Source organism: Camelus dromedarius, chromosome X (assembly GCF_036321535.1).
Source record: "Camelus dromedarius isolate mCamDro1 chromosome X, mCamDro1.pat, whole genome shotgun sequence".
Taxonomy (NCBI): Eukaryota; Metazoa; Chordata; class Mammalia; order Artiodactyla; family Camelidae; genus Camelus; species Camelus dromedarius.
The window spans coordinates 62,172,040-62,196,602 of record NC_087472.1 but is presented as its reverse complement, the minus strand read 5'-3'; the positions used below and the strand labels follow the sequence as shown (position 1 = coordinate 62,196,602).

Here is a 24,563-nt window from a genome sequence, read left to right as displayed (position 1 = left end):
AAATTTCTCTGGAATGTTTCTGAAATCTACCTCTTCTCTTCCACCCACACTGCCATAGCCCTCCATCTTGGCCCTTAGCATCTCTGGCATGGCTGGTTGCTATGGCTTCCTAAGTGGTCTCCCTGCCACCATGCTTTCGCTTCCAGTCCACTTGCCATGTAGCTGCTAGAATACTCTCTTTTAAAGAACAATTTGCTCATGCTCAAAAACCTTTAATTATTCCCCAGCTTTGGTCAAAGTCCAGATTCTTTGCATTGCCATTCAAGGTTCATCAGAACTCAATAACCAATCTTTCTTGCTTCATCTGCCACCACCTCCCCACACTGCTGAGCCCCAGGGGACAGCTCAGTATTTCCTATACATACAATGAATTCTTCTATTGGACTCTCCGCTGGGTGTGTCTTTGCCAGTCCCCCTACTTGGCCTGTCAAGCCATCCTCTGGTTCTCTGGACAAGCCCATCTTGTCCATATCTCTATTATAACACAGCACACTATTCTGCATTGGCTTTTCTTTCCTGTATCTACCATAGACCATGAGCTCTTGGTATACAAGAGCGACTTCTGACTGACCTCTGTGTTCCCAGAACTAAGCACGGGGCCTCATATAAACAATGAATCTGCCAAGGACAGTCTTTTATTTTTGATGGCATAGCAAAAGAAATTCTGGTAATTTGACTAGTGACTTCTTTCTCAACAGACTTTCTTCCCTATCATTTCAGCTCTGAACTAGCTATTACAGATGAACACAGAGACCCCACTGGCTCCAGATAACAAATTGTCTTGAGACAGGGCTTCAGGAGTCTAATAGTTTTAGCCAATGGTGCAGATCCATGTGAAACACATTTCCACTAAACCCTTGAAACTTGGAGGTTGCCTGCTTCTCAAGGCAAGGAGGACACTTAAGGGCCATATTAACCAGTGGTTTTCAAACTGAGTACTGAGGAACTCAGAGTCCCCAGAGATTTGTTGGGAGAGGGGAAGACAAAGTTGGGGGTGCTTCATTCAACTAAATCTATTTTACTTTTTGGAGGTTCCAAGAAGATTTCATTTGGAGACTGAAGCTGGCTACATAAAAGTAGATGTTGGAGACCACTGCTCTAGTCCAATGCTCAACTGCTAACAGGTTCCCTTTTTGCTGTTGTTTTTTTGGGGGGAGGGGAATGTAATTAGGTTTACCTATCTATTTATTTTAATGGAGGTACTGGGGCTTGAACCCAGGACCTCATGCATGCTAAGCATGTACTGTACTACTGAGCTATACCCTCCCCCTGCCAGGTTCCCTTTATACTATGCCTGCTATGTGCCCACTTAGGCTTGAACCAAACTCTCCAGGTATGGTCCATACCCAGTTGAAAGTTCTTCTTTATATGGAGCCAGAATCTGCCTTGGAACTTCCACTCAGTGATCTTGTTTTCACCCCTTGGAGTCTCATGGAAGCTGTGACATTTCTTCTTCCCTATGATCAATCTGCTGGCATTAGAATTTCCCAAAGTCTGAGATGGAAGGAACCTTGTAGCTCATACAGTTCAATGTTCCCACTGCAGTTGACGAACTTGAACCCTAGAGAAGGCAGGTGATCTGCAAAACAGCAGAAGGTTCTTAGTAGTAAAACGGAGACAACACCCAAGTCCCCACTCATCTATAATGTACTCCCAGAATCCATCTTTGGGCAGAATGAACAGCTCCAACTCCTAAAATAATTTCTCACAGTCCTAATGACTCTTCCCTAAACTTAAGTTTAGGACCCTATGGTTAACCACATACCACCACTAATGACTCTTCCCTAAACTTAAGTTTAGGACCCTATGGTTAACCACATACCACCATAAGGTGTAGGGGATCGAAGGACCTTAGAGAACACCCAAGCCAATCCCCTCATTTTCATGATGGGGAAATCAGAACCCAGAAGAAGACACTTGGCCAAGGTCACAGAGCTGTTAGTGGCTCACTGGCAGATATGAGAAAGCAAGCACATCTGGTCTTTGGAGACCTGAGGTGTCCAGAGACACATCTTGATGGGACTCAAGGGCTGAAGATCAGCAGCTTGGCTGGTGAAGGCTCCATGGTGCCCAGGCTTTGGTCAGCCTGGGGTAAGGGCAAAGGCAAAGGAGGACAAACTGGCATCAGAAGCAGAGCTGCTGCCTCATCACAGCCTAGATGCTGTTTGCCTTCTTCTCTTTCTATGGGACTGAATTCCATTCAAAGTGTCCTCCTCCCGTGGCAGGCCAGCCAAGGGGCAGCTTTCTGAGGCCCCCTCTGACCTGTTTGCTAGAGGGTCCCTGCTGTGTGACCCTCCACATCCCCCAAGCAGAAACAGGAAAAGCTGATTTGGTTTACGTTTTGAAAAGAAAAATGAAAACATAAGAAGTAGGACTCTGGAGAACAGAGGCTTCCTACTCTGTGTCCATGTGCCCTTGGAGCAAGATATCTCAGGGAATACATTCCACAGGGGAAGGGAATGGTCTTCTTATTAAAAACAAAACACGAAGCCCTTCAAGGTTTGGAAAGAGAAAAAGGCCAAAAGAGGACTCTTCAGGAGGGGAGAGGCAGCTGTTTCAGAATCTCCAATGCTGTCCACAATCTGCCACTTAGAGCTGTCTTATTTTCATCTCACTGCTGATATCACCACATCTGGCTCCCAGCGATATCCTTCTTCCTTTAACCTTTGGCCTGAGACAAGTTCCAAGCACCTTTTCTTGTGTCCTTGATGGTCATCAAAGTAGGCTGGCACCCAGAACCTTCCTTGAAAACCAAGAGAAAAACAGAATAAATTAATTACCGAATACACACATGGTGGAACAACATTCCGGCTTTGAAAAGTATATGCTTCTTGCCTTGAGGAAACCAGCAAAAACAGGGAAGCACTTTGCCAGTCTCTAAATATCTCTTTCAGGATAACTACCTCATCGCCCCACATAAGCCGCCATAAGTTTGCCTGACTTTCTCCCTTCTCAGTTCTCTCGCTGGGAGATGGGTGCCATCTTGTTTCTTGATCACAGTTACCAAAAGGACCAATTTAAAAAGTCTTTTAGAAAAAATACCTTCCAGAACCCCTAGAGTCCTTTCCAATTCTAGTTTCTGGGCTGAGGAACAGAGCTAGTTCACAGCTAGGTGGCAGGGTAGAAGTGTCAATCATCTGGGTGCCAAAGAAACATGGTCCTGCAAAGGAAATAGTTCTGGCCACCTCTGGAGCTTCTACTTAGCTTCTATATATGTCACATGTGTGAATGCGTGCACACACATGCATAACCTCTTTATCAAAATCTTAACCTTCTCCACACAAAAACATCCTACTGTCTCTTGCTTCTCATCCTACTGCCTCTTGCTCTGTGTCCCCTTGCGCCAGAGGTAAGCAGAACCTCTTCCTAGAAGATGTTTCCAAGAGCATCTGCTCGCAATGGCTCATTCTCCCTAAAAGATCTTAGTGGGGGTATGGCAGGGGTAAGGTGGGGTGGGTATAGGTCAGTGGTAGAGGGTGTGCCTAGCAAGCAAGAGGTCCTGGGTTCAATCCCCAGTACCTCCATTAAATGTATATAAATAAATAAACCTAATTACCTACCACCCTCCAAAAAAAAAAAAAGGTAAAAAAAGTATACAGTGTAGTATGTCAATTATATCTAAATAAAACTGGAAAAAAAATTTTTAAAAGGATCTGGGGGCAAAACATCATTTTTTCTGGTAAAACAAACACATATATGTAGTGGAAGAGCATGTCAAATTCCCATGAATTTGTAAGATAAAAGTAGAGGCTTCCAAGAAATCTCTCACTTGTGGCTGGCTCCATGGGCTTCCCTGGCTCCTTGGAGCTGTGTGTGGAATGAGTTCACTTTGTTTAGTTGTTTGTGGGTACTTTTGTGCGGCAAAAGTTCGAGAAGCACTCACTGAAATAGTAGACTCCCTGAGGGTAGAAACTTTGTCTCATTTCTCTTTGTATCCTCATGCCTAGAGAGCACTCAGGAATATGTACTCCATCCTTCCATCCACCCAGCTGCCCATCCATCCTTCCCAAGAAGCAAGTGAAAAAGGCAGCCTTAAGTGGGTGAAAAGAGCTCAGTTTCTGAAGCACTCAGACCGCTCTGGGTCTAAATTCTGACTCCATCCTTTAGTTGCTGTGAGCCCCTCTCCAAGCCTCAGTTTTCTCAGTTTGAAAGTAAAGATCCAAACACCCAACTCCTGGGTTGTTGTGGGAACTAAGTATGAGAGTGGGAGTAAGACCACTCTCTAAGCTCCCAGGTAATACACAGATAATCAGTATTCAGTGATGATAAAAATGACCACCACGACCATTCCAAGCAGTGGAGTAGAGGAAGGGAGAGAGGTTTTCTCTACTCCAGAAGTCTGAGTTGAGATTCAGAAGGCAGGAAACCCAAAGCTTAGCAAGGGGATCAAACATCTGATGAAGAGAAAGATTTTTTGACACTATCACTACCTATTGAGTAAAGTAAACAAAACTGAAAATTAAAGTAAAAAAAGGCAGGAGCTGAGGCCTCAGGAAAGAGCCCCTGGGCCTCTGGGATGGGGAGGGCCCAGGTTGAATGGTGGCTCTGGAGCCCCACCCCCATTACACGGAGGCAGTGTGTGTAGGCCAGAGGGCAACCTCGGGTGGAGTGATGGAAATAACAGATGTGCCTCTGGACACCTCAGGTCTCCAAAAACCAGACGTGCTTGCTTTCTCATATCTGCCAGTGAGCCGCTTGGAGGCCTGACTCACCGCAAGGGTCATTTGTCAGCAGGGTTAAAGTAAAACCAGGCATGGTGGCTTGGCGGCTAATAGCTCTGTGACCTTGGGCAAGTGTCTTCTCCTTCTGGGCCCTGATTTCCCCAACATGAAAATGAGGGGATTGGCTTGGGTGGTCTCTAAGGCCCTTCGATCTCCTACACCCTACAGTTATGTGGTTCTGAATTGGAAAGGTGCTGGACCTTGTTTTTCCCAAAATGTGATTTTCCAAAAACATGATCCATCAGATCATCTGATAGTTTGATACTAAATCCTGGACAGTGCAAAGCAGTGTGGGGAGGCCTGGCTGGGACCCTTCTGTTGGTAAATTTCCTGGTCCCTACAGCCCCTTCCACCTGTATCTGGCTGGACTGGACCAGCTGGACATCTCCAGAGCCATTCATGATCACAGTCCAGGTGAGGGGTGGGGGGATGAAGCAGGTGTTTCCCAGGGCCCCGGGCTCAGGCCTAGGTATCTCACAATATAAAATGAAGAAAGGAAAGAAAACAGGAAATCCTGCCACTCTATGCACCTAATTGTTCAGGAAGAATTCCTTCTAGGCAGAGCCATGGTCTCAGAAGTCAAAAACAGCTGCTGAGTTGGAAAGCTGCTGCAACCTCTGGGATTCTGAGACTCCCTGCCCCCATCTCAGTCCATTTAGACCTTTGCCATTCTTCGAAACTCAGTTCTAATGCTGGCTGCTCCCCCCTTCAAGTCCCCAGCACACCCAGTATCTGTCTTAGAGCATGGATCATGTTCTGCCTTTGTTGGAGCTATTTCCTTTCACATATGGATTAGAAATAAAATACATTCTCCAAGGAAAAACTTCAACCTGGATATTTGGACATAAAACGGAGAGCCAAAGTCCCATAACACCTCACTCCCAACTTTCCAGAATTAGCCACTGTTAGGAAGGTTTTTGGTAGCTTCCCAGAAAGCGTCTATTGTCAAAGCTATTGAAAATACGAGATCATGATGCTTTGGATGGAGCGCTGGCTCTGGAGATTAAACACTTGGGTTTGTGTCTCACTCAGCTCTCCAAGGGCTGGTCAGATCAGTTTGGGTAAATTCTGTTCCCTCTTTGAATCTCAGTCCTCTGTTTCATAAAATGGATTAACAGTTCTTCTCCTGCTAACCCACGAGGTTGTTGTAAGGACCAAATGAAACCAAAAAAATGAAGGAGTTTCAGAAAAAATAAGGGGTGCTCTATTTATCTCCATGCTTGTCTCTGTAACTTGGCTGTAAGCACTTTGAGAACAGAAAGCTTGGCCCATTTGGGGCTGAGTCCCCAGTGACCCTAGTTCTGATGACTTGTCTGGAACAGATAGGTAGGACATTGAATTCAATCCCAGGGGATGTGCTACACCAAGAGGAGTCGGCGCTTTGCTCCTGCTCTGGTTCTGGGCACACAGTGTCCCTTGACTTTGGAGGCAAACTTGGCTGAAAAGACCATTTTTCTAAAGTTACTGGGCTTTTAAAATGCTGGGACACTTAAAAAATTCTGCAACACCTGTTCCCACCCCCTCTACCTCTCTCAGCTCCCAGATCCTCAGATTCTGGCCCTAAGTAATGTTTTCAGAGTTCTTGGCACACACACACACACATACACACACACATACGTACACACACATTTGTGTGTGTGTGTGTGTGTATATATATACACACACACACACACACATATACATACATGAGAGGGAGAGAGAGAGAGGGAGAGAGAAGTGGCCAAAAAGATTCATTTTTTTTAACGGACCAGAGATAAAATGGTTGGAAATTAGAACTAAAAAGCTCTCCGGATATCACTTAGTCCAATCACTCCCCCTGCAACGTTTACCAGATGGAGAAACTGAGACCCAGGAAAAGAAAGGGATGTGCCCGGGGAGTCAGTGGCTCTGACAGCCAAGTGAAGGGGGGAAGGGGCAAGCCTCTGGGCTAAGGAGGTTCAAGTTGGGGGAACCAGCCTGGGAAAGGTGGGTGGAGCCCAAGAAGAGATGGACGTGGTGGGGACCGGGGGCAGGGGATCAATTAGAAGAAGCAGTCAGGACCAGCTGTGAAAGTCCCCTGGAAAGTGGGAATATAAGAAATATGAAGGTTGTGGTTTAGCAAGTTATTATGAGCCTTGCTGAGCAAGGAGAGGGAGGAGAGAGGAAGAGAACAAAAGGGCCCAGAAAAGGAGAAGAAAGGGAAGAAGTCAGGCTGACCCAGGTGAGTGGAAGACATTTAGAGTGGCAGGTCAGCCAGGGCTGAACTGAGCAGGTCAGAAGAGTCTTGTTGCTGGTGGGACATCAGCCACCTTACAAGTTCCCACCAGCTCTGCTCTCTGGTTTCTTCTAGGCTTTGAGTAGGTGAGCCAGTTCTTATTTTCTTAGCAAACTCAGCATTTTCCCACTGACCACTGTTTGGAGAAGTGGCCCCAAACTGTAGCCTTTAACTGCAGATTTGGCACGAGGGCACAGTGCAGCCTGGCCCAGGTGTCAGAGCTGAAACCCACCTGCTCTACAGCCATGGTCTGGCTTCAGGCACACAGTCACACTGAGAGGTGAACTCAGCCCATTTTGCAGATGAAGGGTAGCAAGACATGCCAATGAAAACAACCACCACCACAAGAATAACAAAGATTCCTACCACATAGCACAGGGAACTATATTCAATAGCTTGTAATAACCTATAATGAAAAGAACATGAAAAAGAACACATATATGTATAACTAACTCACTATGCTGTACACCAGAAACTAACACAACATTGTAAATCAATCACACCTCAATAAAAAAGAGAATAACAAAGAGAACTAAGTATGTATTGAGAACCAATCATTGTACTGCTCAAGAATGACAGCCCTAGAGTCAAATACCAGTTGCACCCTCTGTTAGCTGTGTAATCTTGGACAAGTTGCTTAACTTCTCTGTGCCTCAGTGTCCTATGTGTGAAATGAAGATAATAATTGTACCTTCTTGAGAAGACTTGGGAGGAGCAAATCAGGTGACCCTGGTGCAGCTTTTCAATGAAGCCTTGCACACAAGTACTCAATAAATGGTAGCTATTTGTTTGTCATCATCAGGATGCGATGGGCACTGCTCTGAAAGTTTTACTTACATTGTGGCCTGTAATGATCACTCAGAAGGTACCTGACAGGGAGGAGGGTATAGCTCAGTGGTAGAGGGCATGCATAGCATGCACCAGGTCCTGGGTTCAATCTCCGGTACCTCCATTAGATAAATAAATACATAAACCAGATTACCTCCCCCGCCAAAAACCAAACAAACAAACTAAAAAACAGAGTGGCTGTACCATTTGGGTGAGGGTATAGCTCAGTGGTAAAGCATGTGCTTATAATGCACCAGGTCTTGGAGTCAATCCCCAGTGACTCCAGTAAAATAAATAAAGTAAACCTAATTACCTCCCTACCCACCCCCCCAAAAAAAGAAGGTAATTGAGGCCCAAGTGTAAGAACACGTCTACTCCATTTGCTTTTTCCTAGATGTAGACTTTGTTTTCCAAAACTGAATCCCCTCTGGAAGCTCAATGTATAAAACAGGTGAAAAGCAGCATGGCTCTGATTGAAGCAAGGTGAGGTAGAAGTGAGGACCTGGAGCACTCCCTAATTCTCCCCTCCCCCAACATCCGCAGGGTAGGACTTGAGTTTCCTCCTCAGCCACCGGGAGGCACAATTTGCAAGCCCACTGATCTAGTCCATCTAACACTTGCATGCTCTTAGACCTGAAAGGGCATGTAATATGTCCAAGGTTACACAGCAAGTCAAAGGCAGAAGGGGGCATGCATGACACTACCAGGCCGAGAGGACAACTTGGTCAAAGAGAACAGCCTCCTTGGTTAAACTAAAACAGAGAACAGCCAGCCTTGCACGGAGAAGAGCTAGGAAAGGAGGGAATAATCAAGGAAGAAGGGGAGGCTGACCCAGAGGTCCTGTCCCTGGGACCTGAGTGTGAAAAGACTTTCATATCCTGCTGGGGCCACCCAGGACTTCAAGACAGCAAGACAAGGGATGTCCTCATAGAGCCTCTCACTGTACGGAGTTTGGGGCATTCTGTTTTGACAAGGGATGTGGTCCTCTGTCCCTGAGCTCTCCAGTCTGGGGGATGCAGTTGACCTGGGACTAAATCCTGTCATTCAGGCCTTCTGATCCAACTCTTGGCCTGAGAGAGCATTTTCACAAGGGTCCTCCTCCTTCAGGGTTCAGAGACAGCAGACTGGCTTCCAACCCATTGTTGTCAGGGAAGTATGGCGTGGTAGAGGGGGTGTGGCAGGGGGCAGCCTGGCTCCCTGCTCCTTTCACTGCTACCTGTGTGGGCACCCCTCTCTGTTCCAGACCTGCCACTGTCTATCTCAGAACCTGTGCCTTGCCAGCTTTGGTTTCCAGACTTGGGCGTGAGTTCCCTGAGGATATCACTTGGAGGAGAAATCACAGGAGAATTTCCCCCTAGAGAACTTTGGGACTTCTCTGGAATCCCTTCCCCCGACCCAATCGTTCGAGCCACCTGGACCTGTGAGACCTCTGGAAGACGACCTAATCTGCAGGGTGGGGCAAGGCAGGGACAAATATTGAAGGAAAGCCCAGGTTCAGGGCCCTTAGTTGCTTGCCCCTCTTTGGATGAGCCTCAGAATCTCCATCTGGACCATGACGGGGTGGAGCAGATGCTCTCTGCGGGCCCACTAGCTCCGGCCTGGGCTTGTGCAGAGGCCTCAGCTGCTCAGGGATTCTCTCACACACTGAGCTAGAATCCCAGGGAAACATACCCCAAGAGGGATGCAAACAAACAAAGCCTGCCCACTGCCACGGCTTGCCAGCCCTCCTGGCTAGTCACACAAGAGTGAGAATGCAAGAGGCAGATTACAAACCATCCCCTCCCCACCTGCCAAGTTGGATAGTGCTCTTCTGACACAAAAGCAGCTTTTGTCCATGGCAAGGCCACTTGCTCAAATGGACTGAGCCCTGGACCCCAGATCCAGACTGCAGGGTCCGTGTTCCTGTTGGGTGGTGCTGTACAGGGGTGAAGGTCTGTGCACTAGGGCTGGGGATTAGGAGTGGGAGTGGCTCTGGGTGGGTGCTGTAACTACCTCCCAGATAAAGGCAGAAAGAATTGGTGGGCAGAAAATTGAGCAGACTGCATAACACAATGACAGGAAGAAAGCAGTAAGGCAGACAAAGGTTTAAGGGGTGAGTTTACCATCCACAAGCCCATCTTACTGATGCTTTCTCCTTTGATCTATGTCACAGTTTTTGAAGGTAGGTGTTACTGTCTCCCTTTTATCAGTAAGGAAACTGAGGCCCAGAGAAGTGACATGATATGTCATCTAGTAAGTGTGGAAGCTGGTGTTTAAACTCAAGGCTGTTTTGATGGGGAGCGGCTATAGCTTAGTGGTAGAGTGTGTGCTTAGCAGGCACGAGGTACTGGGTTCAATCCTCAGTGTCTCCTTTAAAAATAAATAAATAAACCTAATTACCCCTACCCTGGCCAAAAAAAAAAAAAAAAAAAAGAAAAGAAAAGAAAAGAAAAACCCAGCAAATCCAAGGCTACTTTGAGAGTTGCAGTTCTTAGAGGCCCTTTATCTGGAGCTGAGAAAATCCATACAACATACACACTGTTGCTGCCCATCAGATAATCCTTCTAAGACTTGGCTGCAAGGGCCTAGGAATTATCCTTGCCATTTTAGCAAGACCCAGAAAAGGCAAATGATTGGGCTGGAGTCAGACACAGCTAGGTGGAGATAGGGGTAAGGCTGAGGCTCTGTCTTTCACCTTTCTGCCTTCAGCTGGAAAGCTACAGAACACCGCTATATGCAGCACTTCCCAGCTATTCTCCCTTTGCCTGGACAGTTTCCACTTACAAAAGTGCTCTCAGATCCATTAGCTTGAGGTTTGCAGGGTAGAAAAAAAAATATTTCTGTTTTCTAGGCGAAGACACTGATGTTCAGTAACTTGCCAAAGGTTACATAGTTACTGAATGGTGGAACAAGGACTGGAGGCTGGAGTTGTGCCCAAACTCCCCTCCACTTTTCCAGAGTGCATTGTGCTAGCATGGGAAGGACAGAACGAGTTGACTGAAGCATGATGTTTGAGACCCAAAGCAGCCAACCCCAAGTCCCTGGGGTGACATTTAAACCCTTTGCTCTTTTCCAGATGAACCTCTGAATTGAAGAGGCAGTCATGGGGCTTTTGGGAGGGAAACCCAGAAGCCAGTGAGGTCAGTTCTCTGGAGCAGACCCCAGAGCTGCCCAATTTCATGGCTTGCTAGAGGTCAATGCCCCACCAGCTCAAATGGCTTTGTGGTCAGGGCGCCAGGTTTGATTCAACCACACAATGGGCAGGATGTGGGGGAGGGGCCTTTTCTCTCTTCCTGTCTCACCACCCATGGTTGCATTTCATGCTTGGTCACTGAGCCATCTTGAGGTTCCTCTACCTCAAAATGCTGGGGAAAGAAAACCCCAAATCTCTCTGCCACCACTGAGTTTGGTCAAGGCTGCTTCTGGCCATTAACTCACTCTTCATTCAGTCCTTTAACAAATATTCCTTAAGTGCCAATTCCGTGCCAAGCTCCGTCCTAAGCAATGGATATGCCATAAATAATAAGACATGGTCCCTGCCCTCAGAGGATCCAAACTCTTATTGGACAGGAAGACATACAGATAACTCAATATGGAATTATTGCTGATGAAACTGAGCTGTAGGAGCAACTGGAAAGGGAACGGCTTATGATATTCTGAGGTGGGGCTAAAAGGATCTGTGGGACTTTTCCAGGTGCAGGAGATAGGACAAATAACTTAACCTCTTTGTGCCTCAGTTTCCTGATCTGTTAAAGGGGATAATAATAGTACTTATAGGGTTTCCATATTGAGTCCATGAGTTAAAATGTGCAAAGAGCTTAGAATAGGACCAGGCATACAGAAAGCACCATGTAAGTGTTTGTGCAATAAATCAAGGAAATAAGAATAAGATTTGTGTGTGTCTGTGTGTGAGAGAGAGAAAGAGAGAGAAAAGAGCACATGTAACACATTGGGAAGGTTAACAAAGTTTACTGTTTTCTGGGAATGCCAGCTGCTTTGGCAAAGTGAGCTTGTGTAGAACTATGAATGTCAACCTCAGACCTGTGGACTTATCCCTGTAGACAATGGGCAGCCATTCCTTTAAAAATTTTTTTTAATTTGAGGAGGTAATTAGGTTTATTTATTCGTTTGTTTTTCAATGGAGGCACTGGGGATTGAACCCAGGACCTCATGCATGCTAAGCATGCACTCTACCACTGAGCACCTGGCAGCCATTTCTGAAGCTGGATCCTTACTATGGAGGGTGGTAGCGGACTCCTGTGTGAAATGCTAGGGCTGTTTCACCAGCCCAACAGGTGCTGGGTTCAAGAGGCTGCCACCAGTCAGGAAGCAGTCAGGGGCCACACAAGAATGGAGGACCAGCCCCATGCAAATCCCAGCTCCTGGCTTAGCATTGATCCAGGGAAGGCTGGGTTGAGGGGAGAAACACTACAGTTCTGCCCTCAGGGAGCTGCTCATCTCATTGGAATAAGGCCTGCTTCTACCAAGAACCAACTCAGTTTTCCTGATTGGAAGTTGTGGAGATGCGTGGGTCAAAAAGGCTTTGTGGCTGTCAGAGAGGCCATATGTATACTGATTACTGGCCAAAGCTGACAATCAGGCTATCTGGCTATCTGGTCCAGTGGTCACTTCCCAACTGCACAGCCTTGGACAAACCTCCCTGTGCTATAGTTTTCCCGCCCCAAATGAGGGCAACAATAATAATTTGATCTCCTCACAGAGTTGTCATGAAGATTAAATCATAATCACATGTGCAAAGTGCACAGAACGCTGACTCACATAACAAATGCTTCAGCGGGGAGGCTATAGCTCAGTGGTAGAGTGTGTGCTTAGCATGCATGAGGTCCTGGGTTCAATCCCCAGTACCTCCATTAAAACAAATAAATAAATATAAGTAAATAAATCTAATTACCTCCTCCCCCAAAAACACAAAATAAAGTAAAAAAGAGAAAATATTCTTAAAAATCCATTGCAAATGCTTCATAAATGTTATTAGCTATTCTCAGTGACTGAGTGCCTACCATGTCCCAGGGGTCAAAGGCAGTGGCTAGACCAATGGACCAATGTGGCTCATCTTCTTTGAGTGTCAATTTTCCTCAAAGGCTTAAAGAAAAGAAAAAAAAAACACCACCCATTTGTATATGAAAACATTATGGATGTATACTAGAGTTAACTGGAAAATTCAAGTAGATGTATAAGAGCAGGGATTTTAAAAACATTCTCTGCTTGGAGCCAAGGCTTCAGGTTACATCTTCAGCCACCCGCCCCCAGGGTTTCGTCACATTCTTTCCCCTTAGCCCTTAGGGGCACTTGGGTACAAAACTTCCATGTGTGAGCTCATGGAAACTACAATGGCTCATTCTCTGGGGTAAGGATGATCACTGATGAGAATTGGTGATGATCATATGGGTGAAAACTGAGGTTCAAGGGTCAGATTCTTCCATCACCAAATTCTTCCATTAGCTGTGTGAACTTCACAGTAGCATTACCTTTGTTGATGTTTCTTCATCTGTAAAATGGGGATGATGATGATGATGATGATGATGATAATTAACTGCTTTATCGGATTGTGGTAAAAATGAAATAGATTAATCCTCAAAAAGCACTGTAGAAGAAGGCCAGGCCTCTAGTTAGTGCTCATTACACATTAGCTTTTATTGAATCCATTCTCACATTTCTTTCCATAACAACGTTGTCAGGTAGGTGTCATCCTGTCCATTTTATGGGGAAGGAAGTTTAAGCTGTAAGAGGTTAAGTCAGGTGTCCCCTCCTTTTTATTAGTGGAGGGTGTGCCTGCAGTGGGGAGGAGGTGGGAATCATTGAGCTCTGGGGTCCTTCCCAGCTCCCAGGTTCTGTGATTCAAGTAAAACTTTGGAGCCCTTTCATATTACTGTTCTGGCTGGAGCCCAAGCAGCAGAACTCAGGAAATAGGGGAGGGACTGACCAGGGAGGGAGATGACTTAGCAGGGTAGGAAATGGCTGCGGCCGCCCTTCCTTCTAGTTTGCTGCTGCAAGGGGCTGTGTCCGGCACTCCCACCCTACCAGAGAGCAAAAGGGAAACTCCTGTGCTTGGAGGAAGCTGACCAGGGCCTCCTTTTCCTCAAAAGGGAACTTGCCCCCATGGCAGGGGCTGTGTAGGGTCTGTGGGAAATTCAAAAGTCAAAGGCTTGGCAGCACCAAGCTGAGCACAGAAAGGAGCCTCCTGATGGCTGCTTGTACTGGCTGAGCCAGTCCTGAATGGAAACTGCTGCTAGGCCAGAGGGTGCTGGGAGAGAGGAATGGGCTCCCCACTGATTTATGATCCAATGGGGAAAAAACAAAAAGAACTCCATAAGGCAGAATGGCCTAGTGGAAGAAGGTCTAGACAGGTGATCAGTCTGAATTCTGAAATGAGCTCACTGTGTGACCTTGGGCAAGTCCTCTTTCCCATGTGAAGACTCCACTCATGCAATAAATATTTTGTGAACCCCTGTTGTGTGCCAGCACTGCCCTGGGAAAAGGGTGAATGGCATGGAGATCACCCACATGTTAACCTCTCATTCTCTTCCAGCTCTGCCACTGAGTCTATGAAAAGCGGGTGCAAGTGTCAGGCAAAGAAGACAAATTAATTCACAAATCTCTCTTCCTATGCCCAGCCTGTCCCTCACAAATGGGCCTGCTAAGCCCTCGTCTTGAAGCACAATGGAAAGAGATGGTAGAAGGAGGGGTTGTGAAATTCACCTGTGTAACCCTTATTCTCCTTATTCTCATTATTCTTATTCTCCTTATTTCTTATTCTCCTTATTCTCCTTATTCTCATTGTGTCATGGATTATCCTCATGTTGCAAAGGAGGAAACTGAGGCTCAGAGAGGAAAAATGGCCCAAGTTTTTTGCAATTAGCGTGGAGCCACTGTTAGACTCTCAATCCCCTTGCTAGGCACTGCCACAAGTGGAATGGAAATGATCAGGTGTGAGAGCTGGCAGCTTACTGCCTTCCCTCTATTGTAAACTATGGCGGATAGGACTTTCCACCATCCCAAAATCAGGTCATGTCAGTCTGCTTGCCTAGGCGGAGGCTGGGGTAAGGGAGTGGGTTATGTAGCTTAGGGTCCTGGGTCCAGGCTTTTTTGATGGTAGATGCCCAGTGCTGATCTCTTTGATAATAAAAGCAAAGCTTGCTTTAGGTAGACTGTACTCTATGCTAGGCACCATGCTCAGCCCCTTGAGATCTTCACAACAGTCCAGCAACATAGAGATAATTGGCTCTACTTAGATGATGGCCAAGTCATTCGTATTCTTGGGCCTCAGTTATGGGTTTGTAACATAAGAGAGTCTTTAAAGAATGCTTCTGCTCATAAGGTCCAGGATAGTCTTGGCACTAGAAGGGTTTCAGAGTATCCTTGTTGGAACCCAGAGTCCATTACTCTTATCAGACAGAAAGAAAACAGGGTAGAGGGTAGTGAGAATATGGGAATGTAAGAGGCTGAGGACGAGGTGAGTCAATTGGCCAAGATGGTGGGAGCCATTGTTTCCTTCTCTATCTGGCTATTGCACAAAGTCTTCCGCCCTGTCACGTGGTTGATGAGATTTGGGGTAGACGTGAGGCTGACCTGGTGACTAAGAAGACCCTGGCTATCTCACACTGGGTGGGAGAGCAGGAAGAAGTAGGATCGGTGGTGAGACACCTCTCAGAGGGGGAGGGAGGAGGCCGAAGGGGGACTCCAATACGGGAGAGGAGGCCCGATGGCTAAGGGGAGGCAGAATCATGGAGCTAAATTACTTGAGGCCAGTGTACAATAGAGAAGAGGGACTTCCTGCTCAAGGTGGGGGCGTGGAACTTTCAAATTGCCCCTGGTGGGGCGGGGCTCGCTCGGCCCCTCCCTCCCTCCAAGCTGCCCGGCTGCGCGCTCAGTCCCAGGGCGCCACACCAGGCGCCAGCGACCCCATTTGCTCGGCCGCGGGCTCAGGAGCCGCCGCGGACGCATGGCCCAGGCGCGAGGCTGGGAGCCGGCCTTGCGGTTTCCGAAGCTCAGGGCGTGGACGCCCTGGACGCCATCGGGTGTGAAGGGCACGCGCTGGGACCCGCCAAGCTGGAAACCAGGTGATCAGAGCTGGGCGGACCTTGCGGGAGGTCAGGGCTCGGCTGCACTTCAGCCCGGAGTCCCCCAGCCCCAGCGCTGCCGTCCCGCCGGCTCCACAAGGCGCCCCTCGCTGCTTCGTCCGCGGTTCCAGTCCCGTTTTCATCTATTAGTCCGCTGTCTGTTGGCCTAAACCCCGCCCCTTGGCTGGCAGGCCCCAATTTTCAGACCTTCCACCCCTGCAGCCTGCTTGCTTCTAATTCTTGGCCAGCTCTTGCTCTGTCCGTGTGTGTGCCATCCTTTCATCCCTACTGTCTGTTTGGCTTAGCCGCTACCCATCTCTCTCCCTCTGCCGCCATCCTCCTTTCAGAAAGAACAATGTTTTGGTTATTAACACATAGTAGGCGGTTCAATAAACAGTATGTTTCTGGCTCCCTATTCCTCCAGCACTTTCTCTGTCACTGCCTCCACCCTCCAGAATGTCTTCCTGTTCCACTATATGTCTGATCCTCGGTCTGTATTTTTACCTCTTCATTCCAATTCCTGTCTGTCCTTCTAACCCACGTTCTGTCTTTGAATTTTACTACCTTGTCGGTAGCTCCCTACACTCCTCATCATCCCAAGGGCCCCTTACTGCCCCCACTCAGTCTCTTAGGTGTGGGACACAGCCCAGCCCTCTTGGCAGCATGTTTTTAGTTTGAATTGCCTAAAATCTCCACTCGAAGGTCTGTTTCCACTAAAGTTGGTCTCCAAGAGTGCCTGGGACTTTGTCTTTTTTCAAATTGAAAAAATATATATTTCTTTGAACACTGAAAAAAAAAAATTCCAGGCTCTGCCCATTCCTTTTCCCCGATAAATTCCCCCTTGCTCCCACCCAAATGCCAGATGGGAAATAGCAAACCGAATTGGGTTCCTTGACGTAGATTTGTCATAGAACGTGAATGCATTGAAGGAGAGGGTCTGCAGAAATTCTCACATCAGATGCTCTAATTGTACGTATGTGACACTAAAGACCAGAGAGGGCCAGACTCTCAGCCAGATCATACAGCATCTCAGTGGTAGAAGCAGGGTGGAAGCCAGAGTTGCAGTGTCCTGGTGCCTGATCCAGGAGCCTTGGTGGAAATGGGGCCCAGGAGCTTCTTTCCTGGTGTTTCTTGGTGGTCTGTGGATCTAGAGGTATCACATGTCCAACCTGGGAGACTTGCTGCCCTCTCTCACTTCATGTCCTCTGGGACCTAACCTGTCCGGCCATCTGCTTGGGTTGGGCATTCTCCATCTGGAGTTGCTGTGGCCTCCCACAGGGTATGGGAGCTCCAGGAAGACAGGGACCCCTATTGGGCCTATCTGTCATGTTCCCTGCCCAGCCTCTGCCAGTGCCTGGATGCCCATGTTGATTGACAGGTTGATGTGTATGGGATGGGTAGGGAAGCCCTGGCTGAAGTCAGATCAGAACTTTTATTTATTTATTGTGTGTGTGTTTGTGTGTAAGAGTATTGGGGAAGGGGGAGCTGTGCTTGGGCAAAGGCCCACTGAGATGGGACAGGGACTCCAACGCCAAGAACTCATACCTTTTGTTGAGTGCCCTTGAGCCACATCGTACATCACATGCCTTCTCTAATGTCATCCTGGGGCCTCTGAGAGGTATCATCCAGGGAAAGGAGACAGAGTGGATGGGTGGCCAGGGGATGGGCATGTCTGCCTGAATTGAGATTGCCAAGCCCCAGACTCATAATCACAGGATTGGTCTGGGCCATGCTGTGGGCGGGTCCTGGAAAAGCTACTCCCTTCCCTCATCCTCCAACTTCGTGGGCTGCAGCATGAGGTCAGGCTGTGGTGGGCTGGTGATGGAACCTGTGGGTAGGGAAGAAGAGCCTTCTCTTTCCTCCTCTGCCGTCTCCTCCTTACCCTCCCAGGTTTTGTCTTGGGAGCTGCTTCCTCAGAGGGCCATGTGGAAAGGTCCCAGGCAAGGGGGCAGGATCCTGAGCTCTGTTCATGTGCTCTGGGCATCTATCGCTGCAGGATGAGCTGAGGGCAGCACTGGAGGCAGAGGCTGGGTTTCCAGCCCTCTGGGCTGGCTTGGCCTCAGCCGCCTCCCTTTCTCTGCCTGTCACCTCAGCTCTCCCCCTTCCTTTTCTCACTTTGCTCTTTCTTGCCTGGCCCCCAGCTAACCCCCATTTTCAGAAGACCCTCACACCCCCACCACCCTCTTTCTTTGCAGAAACCCCTTGCGTGTAGGGTTTCCAGGACCCCCATCCCATGGGCACCCACAGAGAAGTTCATAGAAGCAGAGAATGCTCTGGAAAAAAGAGACCATGGAAACCAGGACCCAGCTCTATTTTTCCCAGATGAGGAAACTGAGCCTAGATTAGAAGGAGCAAGTTGGAGGGCTGAAACTAAATCAGGCAGAGGGGGCTGTTGGGAAGGGTAGAGGGCAGGCTTCTCTGCCCTCTGCTGCTTGTATGTGTGCAAGGTGAGGGCTTCTATTAGAAGCAGGCTTGCCTTTGCTCATTTCCCTTTAGCACAGTGACCTTCCTCTGAAGGACAGGAATGGCATGGGGTGTGGGGACTGCGGGTGGACATCCTGCTTTGGGTGTCTATGCCCAGTGTGACCCTACCTATTTCATTTGGGCCAAGGCAGGCCGACCTCCCCGAGGGAATAGGGCGGGAAGGAGGGGAGAGTGGGGTGTGGAAAACCTCTGCCACCTTTGAGATAGGCTAGTAAAGCCGGGGTGTGAAATGGAGCCCAGTTGGGTGGATGCTGAAGGCCATCCGGCTGACACTTTATCTTGTGTTTGTTGGAGACAGGGGGACAGGCTCTTGGAGGTCTGGGGAAGAGCTGGGGACAGTGACTGAGTTCTCCACCTCCAGCTGCCCAGTCCAAGTGTCTGGAGGCAGTTGCCGGTTGCCCCAACTCTGTCCTCTTGATGGCTCTGGGAGTGGGAGGCAGGTGGGAGGAAGTGAATGCCTCTGTGTCTCAACTTAGGGAGGGGGAGCCCGGAGAGGACAAGTGACCCCTGAAACTCCCCTGGCCTGTGCCTGGCTAGGCCAGTGCTCTAGTTCCCCTTCCAGCCAGCCCAGCGCTCCCAGCCCAGCACAGAGCTACCCCTTTGCAGAGTGCTCTGGGCTGTGGGCTGAGAGCGGGTCTTTGTGCACCTCCCAGGACATAGCTGTCTGTCCCCCATCCCCACTTGGCAATGCTCAGTGAGGTGCCTGTGTGCCCCTTACCTTTGCAAGGCCCTCTCACCCCTCCATTCCCCCCTCCCACATCTGGCCCTACTCCAGCTGCTCCTCTTAGTGCAAAGCCCCCTGACGTGGCCACGGCTCTTCAGGAACTTTTTTTTTATGAGCTGTAACAGTCCCACGTTGTGGCAGCCTGATCAATAGCTCCCTTTCATGAGGCTGGGTGGGGGCCCTAAACCACTGAGGAGCAGGCCTTTACCCTCCCAATCCTGACTGGTGGGCTTTCCATGATGCCTGCAGGAATCTGTGTGCAAGCATGAGTGCGTGTGTCAGGGCACCCGTGGTAACATGCTGGGTGGGGCTGGTCTGAGTGTAATTCAGATTCCCCTCACAGCTCCTACTCTTCTTTTTTTTTTTCTTCCCAGCTGAGTTCCCTGGGATTATGTGCAGTTGATGTTGGCTGCATGGAAAAGAGTAGTGGAAGAGTCTGTTGGGTTCCTTCCTGATGCTCAGCTATTTCAGAGTGGGGCTGTGGGTCTGCCTGCAGCAGCCTGAGGAATCCCTTAGGTAGGAAGGGTCATAGGGACTGTTGTAAGTCCTCAGTTTGGCACTTATTAGGACCCAAGTGTCTCAGAGTGAGGCTCAGGGTAATGGCATAGGGACTTTCTCTCTGCCACTGCCTGGAAGCAAAGAGTTGACTGCCCCCAGCAAAAAGCTTAGCTTTGCAATACCTTCAGTGCCATCCTGTCACCTGTCACCCTTTACAGTATCCATTGTCTCAACTTTGCCCACTAGGAATTGTGCTCTACCCTCATTTTACAGGTGAAGAAACTGATGGTTGGCGTGGCACAATGACTTTGCCTGGGTGACACTGCCAGAGAGTAGTAGAACTGGGACTAGCACCCACCTCTCTTCCTTCCTGATCCAGACGTCACTCCATCATTGCTCAGTGCCTCTGTCACTGTATCTAACACCTAGAAGCCCCTTCTGGGTGCCAATCGCCAAGCCAAGTATAATTTAGTTCAGTGCCAAGGGCCTCAAGGCTCCAGTTATCTCCAAAGCCATTCAAGATGCAGTGCAGAAAGGAGCCTATGAAAAGGTACCATGTCCTCATCTTCCAGGCACCATTTCTGAATATCTGTTCTATGCAAGACTCTGGCTTAGGTTGGGGGTCAGGGCGGGGGAGGAGCTTGGCAAGCAAGGGCTCGTGGTGGTTGAAGGAGATGAGCTATCTGTTTTTCTGAAGAGGCTGAGCATTCCTTGATTTTCTGAAGCTCATGGGATAAGGTAAAGAGATCAGAAAAGATGCGGAGAGATAGCCTCGACATTGCTGGAACCATTTCAGAATGTCACAATGTGGGTGGCAAATATTAGGACTGTAGCTTTCGCTGACTATTGTGTTCACTCATTCAGCAGATGTTTTTTATTGAGTACCTAGTCTATGCCAGACACTGTGAAGCTCTTGTGCTAATTATTTATAGCAGTTGCTCCCTTTTGAACTATTTTTATAGTTTTTGTACTTTCTGTAGCTTTCCCTTTTGTAGCTTTCTGGTTTGGTTGCCTTTTTTTTTTTTCTTGAAGAATTCGGTGTCTTACAACCCATTATCTCTGATTCAGTTAAATGTATCTACTAAAATTGGGTTTTTAGCTTACTGTTCATTTGATTGTATTTATTCATGGTTGTCCTTTGAGTATCTTTTAACATTTGTCCAGCCATTAGGAAATATTACTGAGAAAGGACTGTAGGTGCTGTGTTTGGTGTCAGGTGGTGGATGGAATCGGCTCTGACATGGTTTCCTGCCATTAAGGAAGCTATAGAATCATTGCAGGACTCACATTCTTATATCCTTCTAGCCTTTTCCAGAAGCAAGATAAGTTGGGCTCCAACTCAGAGCCCTGGGGATGCTTACACATGTAACAACCCAGACTCAGGAAGGAGGTCACCTCCCTTTCCACCCATCATAAGGGTTTCTGAGTCTGGGTATGATTTTGTTTCCAGGAGTGAGTTCTGGCATACAGGCCTCGTCTACATCCAAGACCCAAGGGGGCATGGCTCATCTTAAACAAAGTGCCAGCTGCACTCTTGCCATTGAGAGGAAAAGAAGGGTACCCACTGGAGGTAGCCTCACTTCACCATGTCTCCTCTGATTCTCATCACGGCTGGCAGAGAAAGAAGGTGGGAGAATTCCGATTTGGCCTAGTGGACTGAAGGCCAGACAGGTGGGGGCACCTAGGGCTATGTCTGGCTCTGTCATTGCTTCAGATGATCTTAAGAAAGCTGAAGTCCTAAGAAACATTAATTTTTGCTCTCATCTGTGTTGGGTACTCTAGCCAACAAGTTGGATGCAGTCCTTGCTTTCTAGGAACCTCAGCTATACTCTCCCATCTGTTAGATATGGAATATCCCATCTGTTAAGAGAAAATAACCAGTGTGCAGTTATTGTTCCTGCCATGGATTTGCTGAGAAAAACGTGAGTGAGTCATCTCTTCTTAGTTTCTATATTTATAAACGTGGAGGATGGTGATTGAATGGCATGGGGTCTTGTGTACTCCCAGCCCTGGCTAATAGGCATCCCAATTCAACAGTGAAATCATAGCATGAACTTGTGTTGGACCCTTGTGAGGAAAGTCAAGAGAGAAGTCAAACCTTAACACTCCGTTTCTTACTGAATTTAAACAGGCTTTTTGGTGGTACTTGCTGTTACACCTCTTGGGAGCCCTCTTTTGCCATGATTAATGCATATGCCGCAAGTTTTTCCATGCATTTCTCTGTACAGGTAGAGTTTGGACTGGGGCAGAGAACTGGGAACCATGGGGAAGTTGCAGAATGCTGGGGCCTGAACAAGGTGGAAATGGCAACTTCCTGCTCAAATACCTCATGTTCTCTTGGTTGCCCCTAGTAATCAGAGATCTCAGCAAGTTGTGTCATCTCACCTCTCCATAAATTATCCTCAGCAAGCCACAGAACCTTCCTGCACACATGGCATATGTATTTAAATCCCCAACATGGTGCCAGACACATACAGAGCTCAATAAATATTAGTCTGCACGTCCGGCCAACCGGCTCCTTCACCCTCAGCCGCTGGCTCTCGGCCGGTGCCCTGTCCCAGCACCACCCCCATTCCGCCACGGTGTGAACTGAGGAAGAGGCAGAGGTGCGGGGATTGGAGGAGCGCAAAGGCAGAGCCCCGCCCACCACAATTGGGGCCGCATTCTGGGGAGTTCGGTGGGCCGGGCTGCGCCCTCATTGGTAGAAGGTCCTGTAGGTGGGCGGGGCGTCCCCGCCACCCGACTTGCTGCAGTTCCCTCCCTACCTGCGGCTAGAGTGGCCCCAAGTTGACAACAGCTAAGCGGCCGCGGCAGCTGCTCCTCCGGCTGGCACTGTTACCCTCGCCCGACCCCAAGCTCCGCGAGTGCTTCCTACCCGCCGGTTGCAGCGTGGGGATCTCAAACGCAAAGCGGTGGATACGGCCTCCAGGTGGGAGTTGGGGCGATAACCCGGGGAGGTCGGGACCGGCGGGGCGCCGGGACTCCCTCATCTCTCCTCGCCTCTCCGGTGAGCTCCCGTCCCGCTCTTAGAGGTTTGGCTGCGCAGCGTCCACAGGAGACGCGGAGGAAGCGAGCCAAGCCACTTGAGCCCCGGGATTTGAGGCCAGAGTCGCTGAAATTGGGGGACCCCCAGAGCCCGCCGGCCACGTTCCTCCCGAGGAAGCCCCGCGAGTGGCGTAGTGGGGTGGTGAAAGGCGGCGGTCCGCCCGTTATCCCCGGGCCTGGCGGGAGTCCGGAGCCCTGGCTCCTGGGCTTGGGAGGCAGACTGGTGCTGGGTGGGGTGGCGGGGCTTGGACTCTGTGGTCGTGTCACGCCGCTTTTCCTTTCCTCTCCTCCTTCCCCTGCTGTTGAGCGAATTTCCAGGAAGCCCCCGGTCGGGCGGCATGGGTTTTCCCCTTGGCCATTGCCTTCCCTTCTGAGAAACGCCCGGACTTTCCTGGTATTAGGGTAGCAGCGGGGATCAAGCGAAAACCTTTGGAAAAGTCGGTTCTTTCAAGGCTCACTTTCCCCATGAAATCCAAAAAGGAGTTTGGATTAGAGAACCTCTGAGGAAAGACCTTTTAGTGGAAGTTTTTGGGATTTCCAGATTAAGTAGTCTGGGGTTCTCTCCCCCATTTCTCTTCTCCCAAGATTCTTTAAAGTTAATAATCGAGTTACCACTCAGGAAATCAAGGTTCAGCCACTAATGCATATGACCATAGGAAAGTCATGCTACTTCTGTGGGCCACAGTGTTTTCAACTGCACCTTGGGTGGTGGGCTCAATTTCAGTATCTAAAGGGCCAGTCTTTTCCGCCCTAACATTTGGTGACTTGGTGCATGGGTACAGGCTCTTGAACTGGCGGGTAAAGGGTTGTTTCTGAGATGCTTGGGGCAACAGGAGCTATGCAGATGGAGAGCCTTGTGATGGTTATGCAGCTAAGCCAGCTGGAAAACTAGTGGCGGTGGGGAGGGCAAGCAGGACAGCAGCCAGACTGAAGGTAGGGAGTAAAGCTGGTGCAGAGCCCCGGGTCCCAGAGGTTGGGCTGGAGGGCTCTGGCTTGTCTCCATCCCACTCAGAGCACCTAGACCTACTGACCCTGGAGGAGAGGGTGATGAATCACACTAGGGGCTATTTTCAAACCCTGGCTCTTCCCTGTTCCCGCCCCCACTCTAGGGGTTGATGTTCCCACCCACCATCTGTCTGACTGCTCTGAATTTTCCCTTAACTTTCATCCTCCTGGAATGAAGGAGAGACAATTCTTGTCTGGGAATGGGAGAGCAGGCAGCCCAAGGGTGTGGAGAAGGTGGTGGCTGCAGGTGGTTTCTGAGTGGTTAATAGAGTGAGCCAGAAGAGTATCATGGGAATGATGGTTTGGGAATAGGGGATTCTATCACCCTAAAGCTACATCTCCCATATCTCTGGGCATTCTGGGCTGGTCCTCATTTCTGGGATCTGGCCTTTGTCCAACTATGATCTGGATTTGGGATGTGGAATTTCTGCTCCCTGGATCTCTGTAGTTAGGTTAGAAAACACCACGTGGATAGAGTCTGGTCTCCCCTATTTGCTTGTGGGTCCTCCACTCCTTAAGCAACTCTTGGAGAAGTATGCTAAACTTCTCTGTGCATCTGTGGCTCCTCTCCCCAATCTGGAGAGGAGAAGCTGTTGGGAGATGATATCTGGAAGTGCTTAGGGCAAGAAGAGAGGCTGAAGGTACACAAAGGGGCTGTATACCCTAGGTGAGTTCTGGGAGCGGCAGAAGGGCCTTCCTTATTAAAGCACAATGCCTCCTGAGTTTGAGCAGAGGAGTGAAGAGAGTGGCGCAGAGAAGCCTGAACTTTGACCCTCTCTGTCTTCTTAAAGTATAAAAATTCCATTCTTAAGGCTACAGATTGGAGTGGGAGCAGAGGACCCCTGTAGCCAGGTATAGGGATAGTAGCAGCAACACAAAAGCAAGAAAGTCCCCAGGGGAGAAGAGGATGGAGTCTCTAATGAGGATGCTGTGGCAGCTGTCAG

At 48.9% G+C, this 24,563-nt stretch overlaps 1 protein-coding gene across 4 annotated transcripts in view; it reads left to right on the top strand.

Annotated features, from left to right (window-relative positions):
- The first annotated feature begins 15,726 nt into the window (after positions 1-15,726).
- The window catches only part of STARD8 (StAR related lipid transfer domain containing 8), a 39,201-nt gene continuing 30,364 nt past the window's right edge, over positions 15,727-24,563 (top strand). The window contains exon 1 of one of the 4 annotated variants that reach the window (XM_031446481.2): positions 15,727-15,863. In XM_031446481.2, coding sequence (XP_031302341.1) covers positions 15,746-15,863 — 118 coding nt within the window. In that variant the 5' untranslated portion in view covers positions 15,727-15,745. Of the gene's footprint in view, positions 15,864-22,350; positions 22,499-24,563 lie in introns of those variants that run through there. The other 3 variants (XM_031446478.2, XM_031446479.2, XM_031446482.2) reach the window with 3 other exon arrangements.